We start from the raw sequence: 13469 nt of genomic DNA on the forward strand, positions 1-13469 counted from the left end.
ATGAGTTTCTCCTGTCACTTTAACCAATTGCTAAAAACATCTGTGCCATCTGCCCTCTGAGTCAATTGTGCTCTCAGAAAATGCACTCAACTTGATTTTTCACTTCACTGCAGAAGCAAACCATTTGTGTGACAAGGCACCAATACCCCTTAAAAAAGTTTCAACTTCATCTTTAGACTATGCTGAAGAGCTGAATTGAGAGAGAATTGAGAGAGAAATAATATTCTCACTTCTAAGTAGATGTGTAACAGCAAACAGGCAAAAAAGAGGCCATGTAAAGCCTTGCATGCATTCTGTCTTCTTAATTAGCTCAGCATAGAAAGGCTGTGTATGTCTGAAAAGGCACTAGACATCTAATGTGCATCGCATGTTCTTCCCCGCACCACATTCCTATCACTCAAAGATCTCTCAGTTCCTCACCGGCACAGATAGCAAGGAAGATCTCTTCTTTCAGGATTTGATTTTGCATTTCCATGGGGCCAGCTCCTTCTGCTTTGCAGACACATACTTTGGCCCTTTTTCAGTGATGTCTCTGGCTCCTTTGCCTTCTTTCATTGATAATTCGGTCGGTTCTTACTCCTGCCACCTAAACCCAGACTCAGATACCCATCCTCACATGAATGCACAATTTCAATCAGATGACTCACAGAGCATGGTACTAAACTCAAGGGTCTAAGAATCCAGTTTCTTATGAGGTAGAACTCCCATTCCTCCCCTCAAAGGCATTTGAAATCCACCTACCTTTGCACCGGCCACGATGTGTCACACTCAGACTTGATTCCCGGCATTTGGCTCTCTGGTAGTCACACATTGACTCGTACGTTCTGCCATCAGAGGCACAGAGGGGTTTGGACTGGGACCTGGAGCAATGCAGGTTACACTGAGGGTCTCTGTCACGGTCGCTTATTAAAAACTGAAGTGAAAAAAAGGAGGGAAGGAGAAAAAAATATTGGTTTTGTTTGGTTTCCCAAAACACAGCATGGTGTATTTTGTTTTTATGACAATAGCAATATAGTCTATAATGCAGTTTAAGCTGCCTACCAAAGCTGACTTTGCCTGAAGGGAACTTAAAATGAAACACGTACATCTTTAAAAAAAAATTAAGGGTCTTTGCCATTCCATTTTCTTTAATAGAACGGAAACATTACTCACTCTGCCTCACCTCTGAAAACATAAGATGTGCAAAGCCAAACACAACCCACACGGGAAGGGCAATACTGAGTCACAACAGCCCAGTGCCCTGCCGCAAACAGTATCTGGTACGAGACAATTTTAGTCAGAGGCGAAGAAACTTATCACCGAGGACGGAGAAACCCAAATAACCTATCAAGATTGGCCTTGGTAGTTGAACCATGGATGTGGCCAGCTTTATATCACCAGTTATTTGTTTTTTAAAGCATTACTTATGTCATCTGTGGATACCACCTGCAACAGCATACCTGCACGCTCCCAAAGCCACATTTTCTTCCTTCCCAATGACATCCTGCCCAGCTGGCAATTGCATTCCATGCATCCCACAATCTAATTGCACACTATGTGAAAAGCTATTTCCTTTCAGAAGTTTGAATTTGTCATCTTTCTGAATACCTCTTCTTCCCGAGCATTCAGTTCGGATGCAGCCTGTTTTGTACAAATGTGGTACTCCTTTCTTGTCAGTCTCTCAATGCAAAAAACCCCCAGTCTCCCAATTCCTCGCCCAGAAGATTTCCTTTGTACCATGATAAATGCTGTTTCCCTTCTCTGAAGGCAGCTTGGCTTCTGCCTTATCTTTTGGAGATGGAGAAACCCACAATGCACATGAATGAGTCCCCATTTTCTGTCCGCTTGCTCCCTACAAATCCCAACATCTGGCAGTAGTTTACTTTTGTACCCTCAGCTGTACTCTGAGCTGCCTATAGGGACACCCAGGTTTCTGTCCCAAGTTCATACTGTCTTTCTGAGGACCCCAACTGCCAGTCCTCTTCCCATAACTGTTGGCATAGAGTTTCAGCAGGACATGATAATAGCAGCACTTTTCACTTCCCATGCTACCCCACTTAGTGGTTAGTCAGTCAGACCTTTAACAATTACCCAAACCCAACCACCTGCTCACAGGAAGATTTCAGGGGTCTCTTGAAACAAGTCCCATGAGGATTAAGCAAAGAAAAGGGAAGTTAAACCTGCCTTGCACTTCCCCTTCCCAAGCTCCCATCTCTTAAGCCTCTCGCAAGCCTGGGGGGACCAGAGTTGCTCTGTAACACACCAATATCCCAGCTCACTGTCAAAGCAGTTATGAGCTCAGCAGTTCAGAGCTGGCTGGCAAGCGGGCACTGACTGACACCCTGCCTGCATGCACAAAGCCATGGCTCTCCAAGTGTGTTGATAGCTGGATGCCTTACAGGGAAGTGTGAGTCATTGCCATAATCACCTTGGTGTTACAGTTGCCTACAAAGCTGTCTGCTCTATGCTTTGAGGTTAAAGCTGTTGAAAAAACATTGCCTGAAGCGTTGTTTGGGTTGGTTTTTAACCACTCCAAGAACATGCATCTCTGAAATTTGTTTTTTGACATTTAAAAAAAAAAAAAAATCACCCCCTTTCTCTCCCCAATTAAATGAGATGAAAAACAATTGAGAAGTCGCATATTTTCATATAAAAACATATTAGCTCTGTACTGCTGGATCTTTTGAAGACTCATGCATTACTAAAAAACCTATTTAAACATGACAGCTGGGAAAAGTAAGCAAGGTCTGCACTTGTTTTAATTTTGGTGGGGCAAACTTTTTAAAAATCTCATCTGTCAGAGACTTGCCAAAATTTGTAACAGTACAGAGTTTTTAAAATATTTTTGTTCCTTTTCTGCAACACTTTCTATAACCTGGCAACACCTGTTCCAAATGGGAAATTGGAAAGTTTAAACCTGAAGGCAATTTTAAATGGTTTATAGAGACCTGGACTAGACTATAAAAACACTGTAAAGCTGGACCAGATTTTTGCCCAGTTCTTGTCAGGGGTTGGACTATCAAGTTAGCTTAGAATTGCTCTGGCTACAGTAATGTCTTTCTGTAGCCCCCAAGGTGCAAAGATCACCAGTGACTGTAAACACACAGCAAAAAGCAGCAGACTGAAGATGTTGAAGCTTCCTCCCAGTGTGTGATGTCAGAGACCCTGAAAGACTCACAAGGCTTTTCAGCTGTCTGTATAAACAGACTTTAAAAGCAGAGCTGCCTGATAGCACAGTATGGTGCACACACAGCGATTAAGTGTTCAGTTAAACACAGAAGCCATTCTGGTTTAGAAGGAACACATACATCTGCCTTTTATCACAACTGAGGGCTTGAGCTACTGGCATGAAACTTTTTGCAAATTCCTTGTGTCAGAAGCTGAGTTCCACAGATCAGAGCTATCCAGAGGTGTACTTAAAAAGCTAGCATACTGGTTCCCAGCATCAAACCATATTATGAACTTATTGAAAACTCAGTTGTATCATGAAAACTCACCTAAGCCTTCTGCAGCCTGTACCAAAATACTTAATATAGAGGGGCCTTGCAGGCCAGAAATGCTCCTCCTTCCAGAAAGGGCATCTCTGAAGATTGGAAAGTCCTTCTCAGGGCTGACAAACGAGCTAAACCTAAGGCTATGGAACAGCTTTCCTCCGGTGCCTCCTCACAGAGGGATGGGGAGGAACAGCTCAGCATTGATTAATTATGAGGGCCTGAGGAAACATGCAGAGCACCTCAATGCAGTCTATGAAGTTCTTGCCTACCCAAATTAAGCAAAGAATCACATTATAAAAAAAATATCAAAGCCTTTTTAGCATTTGTAATTTGGATTACAGTAGGGAGCCCACACAGCATGTTAGGTGCTTTCCAGACACTGAAGATGCCACACCTGCCTTGCCAAAAGAGTTTATGGTTTACATAGTTGCACAAGATGGTGCTTGTTTTGTTTGGCTAGATTATAATTGTAAAAGTCTGCATTAATTTCCAGAAGGATCCAGGATCATGCCTGTCTGATCAGGGTTCTTCTCATGTGATCAGACAGCACTGCCAGAAAGGCTGGATCTCCTGGAGATATCACTGAAGGACTTCAAAAACTCCCCCTACAGGTAGTAGGACACCTGCTCCACTGTAGCTCAGAGCCCTTGTCTTTGCTCAGCAGCCCTGCCAGCTTTCAGATAGTAAAATGGTGGTTCTTTGTCCCATTTCTAGCTGGTAAGCGTTCATGCTACAGAAATGATCATCAACACAGACCATCCAGAGACAATTAACATACTAGCTGTTTTGAGTGTCCATCCCCTCCCGCCCAGCACAGAGTTTTCTTTCTAGCATTTTGCCTGTCCGAGAGCACAACTGCCCTTCTTTGTAAGCAGCCTCAGCCACTTGAAGAAAAACACCAGATCAATGCTGAAATATGCATCTGCCCATGGGGAGAGCACTTGAATCTATCATTTTAACAGCTAGGACTACAATTCATAAGTTACTTGTTCCCAGTTCTTTACTCCCACTTCAAGCAAGCAGGCATGGCTTTTCCAAGGAGCACAGCCCTGCTCCAAAAGAGCACATTGGTCACTGCAGGAGATACTGCTGAGCCAGGCAGAGGGCTGCAAGCAATGTGCATAGGGTGCCCTGATGCCCTCCCCAGAAACAGCAGAGGCAGTAACGTGATTCTCTGGTCCCTTCAGGGGAAGGGTGGCAAGATAAAGTATTCTGCCTTTAACACCAAACGTTCCATCATGACCCTTGAAGCTCAAATCAAAGCTCGATGTCCTAACAGCTTCAGGACACCCACACAAACAGCCTTTGCAAACAGAATCACTCACTGAGCAGTGCTTGGTGCTGCACACAGACACACAGCATGAACAGATCTGGACTCAGGGAAAAGTAACCCTGCAAACATGTGCAGCACCAGCAGGTTTCCAAGCTTCATCTAGAAAGAAGAGGGAAATAATTATCTTAGTTCCAAGATTTCTCAAAGCCTCTTGATATCTGTGTTCCCGTTTGTTTCGGACAGACTACATCCAAAACAAATGGGACTGGAGATGGTGTCACTGGCTTATCAGTTCTTTTCTCTCCTCCCTTTTCCTCCATGAGAGAAGAACTATTAAAAGCAGAACTAAAAAAAACAACAAGAAAAACTACACACACAAAACCCAACCCAAAACCAAACACAAAACCCCACAAAAAATAGCAGGAACAATCTATTTTGCAGGCAAATGTTAAAATTGCCTAGATTACAAATGAGATCCCTTTAATGTAGACTCAATACCAAAATAAGCATAAGTAACACTAGTATTAGACAACAGTATTTGTATTTTTGTAGCATTTGCTTACATTAAGGGAGCCTGCACAGCTCCTACACCAGTCAGTTTGAGTCCCTGCCCTAAAGAGCTTCCAGTTCAATGCAGCTCTCAGAGCATCTTTTATATGTCAAACGTATCTGTATAAGGACATAAACCTCCTCCTCTAGCAAATACATTTACACAGGTGCTTGCAGAAACCACTTCCCAAACTACTTTCTGCTTCTTCAGACTTGAAAGGAAAAAGGAGAGATAAGAGGTCAGAATGAAGTTAACTTTGCCAACAAAGCATATCTGTTCTTTTTCTCCACACCTCAACACCACTGCTGACAAACAACAAACACTGATTAAAGGGTTTTTAATGCCTGTGAAGGAAAGCAGACTCCCTGCAGCTGTACAGCAGCTGGGAACACTTGTGTTATTTAGCAGAGAAAGGTCTGACCCCACAAGTGAAAATGAGCTTGGTGGTCACTCATTCTGTTCACCATCTGGGTACATCATAAGCACAAACAGAACAGCACAGCCCTTTGTGATGGAGGTAATGAGAAATGGCCAAGGCATTGCAGTACCACAGTAACATGCTTTAGCAAGGCTTCTGGGGAAAGAGGGAGCAAGGGACACAAGCGACATGAATGTGAGAAAGTACAAGTATATTAAGAAACAAATCTACAAGACAAGAGTCCACTACAGATCAAAACAGAGGTGCCTCTGCTGTTTAGCAGCTTTGCTTCCAATTAGTACTGCTGGCTGCTGCCTAACAAAACTGAGGAGTAGAGAGATCAAGAAAACAGCACATGCAATGCCTTACTCCTGTTTTGGCAGACTTCAAGTTTGAAGACCCTTAGAATACATCTTTGGAAAAAGTGATTGATCTAGGTATGTTCATATGGCACGGATCACCCAGCCATTTATCTAAGCACTCAGACTGGCCTGTCTTAAGTACAAGTGAGCAAGTCCTTCCCAGGGAGAATTCCCCAGGAAAACCATACTATTTTATATATTAGAGGAGACTATAAACCTCTGGACATTCTTGTTGCTGTTGGAAAGCATCATTTCATATTTCCTAGTTTTAACCTCACAGATTTATGCCTTGGTTTCAGGCTCCAAACTGGTGCAACCAGCCATACTGGAGGCACAGCTAGAGCCAAGTTCCAGTTTTAATCACAGCTAGACTCTCAGCCGCATGGCAGGTTGCCTACAGGGCGCAAGGACTTCAACTTCAACCATGGGTTTGGGACTTCAGCCAAGTTTCCTGCCATGGAACCAGAAGCCTAGCAGGCCTCAAAGGTGTCAAAGATCCTGTTCTAAGCCAGAGACCCAAAATGCTTGGCTTCTAGAAATACAAAGAGAAAATTTGAAAGCCTTAGAAACTCTGGCAGAGATGGGACTGTCAGGGCTTGCAGTATTCCATGTGCAGAAAGATATCAACCAGCCAGAACCACCACAACTCCCAACAGCTGACCAAGGTGTCCAGCCTCTATCCTGAAAGTGCCCATGCAGCCTCAGAACCTATCTAGTGAAAAAAGGCTTTCAAAGTGAGCTTCCTGGGAAGTCTGTCATGTTTTAGGCCAGGAGGACGAAGAGATTGATTTAATATTCCCTTTTTGGAAATGCTCACAAGTGTGTATTTCACTCGCATCTGGATGACCTTGGTTTAAGAATATGTTTTTAAACCAAAGTTTCTCAAAGTCCTGCATCTTAACAAGTTCCAGTCTTGTGTGGGTGTTTTCTAGCATCCTACAGTTTTATACTGAGACTTAAGGCTTTCCCACCAAATTTTAGAAGAGCACAGCACTTTCCCCAGACAGGAGGGACTTAGAAGGATATTGTAATACTTTTATTCCTTAAGTCATCCCACCTGCAAAGTGAAGAGTCTAGTCTAAGTTAAAGCACCACTTATGTTTCAACCCCAAGCCTCCAGCTGTGCAAACAAGAACGGGTTCAAAGCACACAGCCTGTGCTTGAGGATGGTGAAGGCTGGGCAAACATATGCGATCACACCACAAAGCAGGCAAACTCTAGATGTATTTGTATGAGTTAAATTCAAGACAGTTTTCTGCCCTTACAGGCTAGAAACCTCGTTTTTCTGCAGTGATTCTCCCTTCCCCCCACCATCCTCCCTCAATCTTTGTTTTGTGTAAACCACTACAATGAAGGAGATTAAGTATTATGCTTCATCTGCTAGATGATTTCTAGCTAGGAAATAATACTCTGGTTTTCTTCACAAACTGATCCCCAAATACGATGCAGCAGCTGTGCTCTGCTTTTAGAAGATGAGGCACTAGATCCAAAGAAGTTGTCTAACAGCATATTTGAAGAGCCCACCTACAAAATATGGTTCAGGAGAAACCCTTAGAATCTGACTTCATCCCAGAGAAACTCCATTGGATTTTTTGCTGTTGTGTTTGTTTTTAACAGAAAAAAAACCACTGCAGTCAGGGAGTGAACTTTTAAAATTATACCTCTTTTTTGCTTTTGAGGTGCAAGTTTACGCAAGCGCTTAACTACAGTTGACTTGTGGGAAGGAAAATGCCAGAGACATCAAGGACAAGAAGTTCATTTCAGATTTTAAAATAATCTCTTCTTCCGCATAATTTTTATCCACATGCCCGTATTGCCTTTTTATAAAGTGACTTCAATTTTATAAACATCAAGTTTGTTTAAGCATCTCATAAGTTGTACCACAGATCAGTATACCAATCAACTGAACAGAGGAGGAAACCAAAACTCTAAAACACAAAATAGAAATTTTAGCTCAAGTCTCACATTTCTAACACACAACTTCTAAACCTTTCTAGTAAGCTTGGCAATATTAAGGTAGAGACTGATTTAATTCCTTTGAAATAACATTACTTCAGCTTCTGTCAAAGCTCACCCTCCTACTCAGATTATTCTTGCAGCCAAGATGACATGTACACCTAGAACAAACTTGAGATTAAATTTAATTTGTCAAATACATTGACAAGAGAAGGCATGTTTAACTTGGACTATTTCTTCTCTTTAGCTTTGCTACTATACATGTTGAACCAGATAGAAAATCCAGATGTTTGCGTAGTCAGGCAATGAACTTCTTGTCCCAAAGAAAAATGACAGCAAAACTTCCATTGACATGAAAGGTGGAATCTTGTCTTTAATAAACTGTATTGTTTAATAACCTGATCCAGTCTTTCTGGTTTAGGGAGTCCTCTGCTGACTCAGCATAACAAACTCAAAACATCCTGCTGTATAACTTATGTCAAGTTAGTCTCCTTTGAGTAACCATATCCCCTACTTTAGTTTGTCATAATGATAGTTGAGGCTGTTCTCCCCTAGCAAATGTAGCAGGATTACAACTTTGTGCTGTCACTAGAAGGTGAGAAGTAGTCAGCTATTCCATTGCAACAGGATATGTTTTCCTCAAAAGAAGCTCTCAGGAAAGCAGAAGGGTTGAAGTAATGTCAGACGTATACTTTAACAAAGGACAGTATCTCAAGCAAGATTTCCAGGAAGAGTGATCCCTATCCTTACACAAATGCTATCATGCTGAATGCTTTAAACCATTGCATGCGTTCTTCATGATCTGGAGCAAACCCTCTTGGCCTTGATTCTCTTGAATCATGGAGGAGATTGAAGTACATGCTTTCTTACCCTCCACTGTATAAACCACTAAAAGTCAGTTCCAGGATTTGTAGAGTTCTGGGCACTTACATGGGAAGTTTAGCCACATACAGGAAGTGGCTAAGAAAGAATACTTTCTTGAGCCTATTTTCCCTCTTGTACTACCTTTAGTAGGACTGCCTATGCAGTCAGCCTAGGAAAGCTTCTTCCCCATTTACAAGAGCTCGGAGTACTGCAGACAGAATGGGCAAGCTGTGGGGCCATCAGTTCTGAGCTCTTGAAGTTTTAGAAGATGAAGTTTACCTTATTAGATCCAGCTGTGTATTCCACAGTAATCTTCCCCTCCACCTATATTTAATTCCTTCCTAATAATTCCACTAGAACCTTTCTGGGGCCTATCACTGTTCAATAACAACAGTGCAAGACCCTTCCCTTGAATTTGTCTCAGTTTCTACTAATGCAAGTTTGCCAACAGCCTTTCACTATGCTGTAATGAACAGCATAACACTTCTTCCTTGTTTCAAAGGGCAGAAGAGTCTTGATATTAAATAAGCTTCTCACATGAGTCTTTGCTGTGTAATGCGGGGATACACATTAACTGCAAGCATGTCTGATTACAACCAAGTTTTGCTGAAGCATTCTTAAATGCATACTCTGTTTGATGAAGTACATATTCTCTGTTGAGTTTCCATCAGTAGCCTGATAGCTATAAAGGGCTCCCCTTTAAATCCAAAGCCCTTAAAATTTGGCTTCATCACCTGACATCAACTCATCCAGACCCCCTTCTCTTAAGCACCTTCTCATGCTGTCTTTCTCTCAAGAACTCAAAGTACTTTGCCCTTTCATTCCACAGTGTTATTGCTGAAGAGCAGGGCACCTACTTTACGTGAAGTCTCCAAGTCAGTTGATAAGCTTTCTAAACATCCCAAACTTGCAAGAAGATAAAACCCACATTTTCTCCTCCCATCACTCATTCTCCCCAATAAGACAAAAACCTTCTGTACATGCCAGAGACCTCCCATTGCAAAAAGTGGATATCAAGTCTTACCAAAGACGGCTTTGAAACCCCCTGAACACTGTCTTCTAGGTGAGTACCATCAATTCCCTTTAGCATGCACACAAGGCACATTACGTAAGCACACACAGCAAAACCAAACACAACTGAGCTTATATCAAGCCAGATACTCTTTCCCCACTGTCTAGCCTACACCACAGCCAGTGTCTCACTTCAGTCACAGCCATATGTATTAGACGCTATTATTGTAAACAAGGCAGGTATATGAAGAGGACTACCGTCTCTGGAACTGCTCTACTCTGCTAGGAGATCATCACATGAGGAGACGTGATGATTAAACATAGTTTACAAACACAGTTTGGCAGCCATGTCTTCGGAGTTGAGCTCCCATGGAAATACAACTGTACAACGGCACTCCTTAGACCACAAATGTTTTGTTCTTGTAGATCTTCCAGGATGGAAAATGCCACCCATTAAAACTCCATAGCTCTACAAGTTTCAGTCCTTCTTAAATCAATTCTTCTAAAATGCTGAAAAAGGCATTCAAATTGAAGCTGGCATCCAGCCTTCATTATGGTTGTTGTTACTGCTGCCAACAGCAGAACCAAGAAGTAGATATTAGAAATAGCTGAGCTCATTAGTTCAAAACCCAGCAAGGGCTGGCTGCCCATCAGTAGAGGTATACTAACTGAATGCCAAGACTGACATTCCATTGCACAGGAGGGATATTAAAAAAGGAGGTACTGTGAACATTAAAGAGTTCGCTTTTCTTAACTATATTTTTACCCCTACATGATCCAAAGACAGTGATTAACCAAAGATAACTCTCAGGGGAAAATGGCCGCATCAGGGGCTTCTCCCCATTTCATTTGGCTTTACATGTACTATCATCAACACTACAGTGTCAAAGCTTCTGAAGCACTATTACTACTTCTGTCTGGGGACATAACTATCTTGACATGTCTCCTTCTATAGGCCTACCTTGCCATCTCCAGAGAGATGTTCAGAGTTGGGTTCTGGTCTCATCAGCTATACAGAGTAATAAAGGAGGTTGCCCCTATTTACTCTATTACTCCTCTCAAGTGTCAAAGACAGTGAAACTAAAGAAAAGACAGCACTTCTACCTTGTTCATACATAATATCATGTCCCCATATTAAATACAGAGTAGTTCATATTGCCAATATTGTGAAAGCAGCAGCTCTCTCACATTTATGGCTAACATTATTCCAGCACTCTTAAAAAGAAAGGTTTTTTCCTAATATCATAGAGGTTATGTTACCCCTGGACTTTTAGCCTATGGATTAAGAGGCAACAATAAAGACACATTCTCATTAGCAGAAGTATTAACTGTTCAGTTAATAGCTATGAGGTACTCTTTGATCCCCCTGCAAAACACTGCAGTAGTGATGTCCACCTACCAATACACACAGGTATTTGACATTAAGATCTCGTATGTCTGATCTGCAGACAGGTATTTTCAGACACTCAACTTTATACAAGTCAAATGATAACATTTAAAGGCACCATTTAGAAATCTTAACTCTTGCTTTAGCAGGCCAGCAGAGACTCTTCAGAATAGCCCTCCAGTAGGGTGCTTTTGTCATCATAAGGATCCCAGGCTTGGGTTCTTAACACTCACTGCTTCAAGTGCCAAACCCACCTTGGTGGATCCTACAGTGACCCAAACAGACACATTAAGTCTAAGGCAAGCTTTAAATTCAGAACCAAAAAAACCAGTCCTGCTAACCAAGAAAAAAAATACACCAGCCAGGAATTTAGAGCAAGAGGGAAAGAATCAGGAGAGGATGAAACTCTGTCAAAAGTCAGAAAAAATAAACTTTTCCCCCTTACTCCCTAAGGGAAAGAGTCATTGTTTCATTACTTTGTTCTGCAGTTCTGTTTGCATTGTATTTTACAGTGTTTACAATAATTCTGATCTTTCTACTTGCATTTAAACCAAATGTTTCCCTCAGTTTTGTAGGGGTAACCACCCGCAGAGTTTAGCCCTTTGTACGAATTAAGTGCTGGACAATGCTTCCTCGGACTGTCAGGCAGTCAAAGCTTTCTGGGACAGCACAGGCAGTAGCAGAGCAGCTTTCCCCACTACTAAAGTCTTTCTGGATCATAAATGGAAGAACCTGCTGTGCACAGAAGGCTCAGGATATGAACTTCAGTTCTGCTGGTATGAAACTAACTCTTTGCTCCCCACTCCCACCTCAAAAAAGTCACTTAATATGACTATCTAAATATATGATAAAAACTTTTCCATAACAGAAAAGATGCATGTACTGGTTGCTTCAGGAGTTGGAAGAGCTACAGAGAGACAGTTCTAAGATAAAAGTGCTTGTGCAAGGCAAGAATGAAGGATCCTTGTTAGCTGCACCATGGTTAGCTTTAATGCCATCATCTGCTGTCAGTGACAGACAACATTCAGAAAAGTGTTACTGTATACACGGAAGAGTAAATACATTTTCCAATTTCTGAAGACAGAATTCCTTTACAGTAGTTACTTGTGTGTGTCTTCAAAGTTGCAGCAGTAACCTAGCTGCTGATTGCTGAACTTGAAAGGAAGAAAAACAGGCCAAGCATCACTACAGCACTGCCATTTACTGCAGAGTCAAACTAGGCAACACCACTGCAATCTAGCAAGTTGTTAGTGTGCCAGGTTTTGTATCCTATTCAAGTAGAGTTCACATGCCTTGCAATAGCTTGGAAGTAAGATGTGGCATTTTATCACTACTGCTGAACTACCCAGCAATATTATTATTACACTAGCATGAAAATCTGTTTTAGCATGAAAATCTGTTTACACAGGTCAGGAGTATTTTCCACACTGAAGTGACAGACATGGTTTGTATGATGTTCCCAGCAGAACCCTCCCGCTGAGATCTACAAGGAATCATAGAACCATTTAGTTTGGAAAAGACCCTTAAGATCATCAAGTCCAACCATTTGCCTAACACTGACAAGTCCACCACTAAACCATGTCCCTAAGCGCCACATCTACACATCTTTTAAATACCTCCAGGGACGGTGACTCAACCACTTCCCTGGGCAGCCTGTTCCAATGATTGACAACCCTTTTGGTGAAGAAATTTTTCCTAATATCCAATCTAAACCTCCCCTGACACAACTTGAGGCCATTTTGTCTCATCCTATCACTTGTTACTTGGGAAAAGAGACCAACACCCACCTCGCTACAACCTCCTTTCAGGTAGTTGTAGAGAGCAGTAAGGTCTCCCCCGAGCCTCCTTTTCTCCAGACAAGACAATCCCAGTTCCCTCAGCCACTCCTTATAGTACTTGTTCTCTAGACCCTTCACCAGCTTCATTGCTTTTCTTTGGACACGCTCCAGCGCCTCAACGTCTTGTAGTGAGGGGGAACATCACTAAGCTGTCAGGGTTGCTACAATGAGGTCTGCAGTTTTTAATATGTAGAAGGAGAAGCAAGCACATGGGTATCTTCAAAAGAAGAAGCATTTACAGGTAACTTGATGCTGCCCCAGGTTGTTGGTATGAGTTTCCCCAGCAAGATACAAAATTCGTTTCCCAAAGTGCTTCTCTTCCCCCCCCACCATGTTA

At 42.1% G+C, this 13469-nt stretch overlaps 1 protein-coding gene across 4 annotated transcripts in view; it reads right to left on the reverse strand.

Annotated features, from left to right (window-relative positions):
• The window catches only part of SMOC1 (SPARC related modular calcium binding 1), a 137385-nt gene that overhangs the window by 93371 nt on the left and 30545 nt on the right, over positions 1-13469 (reverse strand). For all 4 annotated transcript variants that reach the window (XM_050897981.1, XM_050897983.1, XM_050897982.1 and 1 more), the window contains exon 2: positions 742-913. In XM_050897981.1, coding sequence (XP_050753938.1) covers positions 742-913 — 172 coding nt within the window. The remainder of the gene's footprint in view (positions 1-741; positions 914-13469) is intronic.

This window comes from Gymnogyps californianus, chromosome 5 (assembly GCF_018139145.2).
Source record: "Gymnogyps californianus isolate 813 chromosome 5, ASM1813914v2, whole genome shotgun sequence".
In the NCBI taxonomy this organism is placed as follows: Eukaryota; Metazoa; Chordata; class Aves; order Accipitriformes; family Cathartidae; genus Gymnogyps; species Gymnogyps californianus.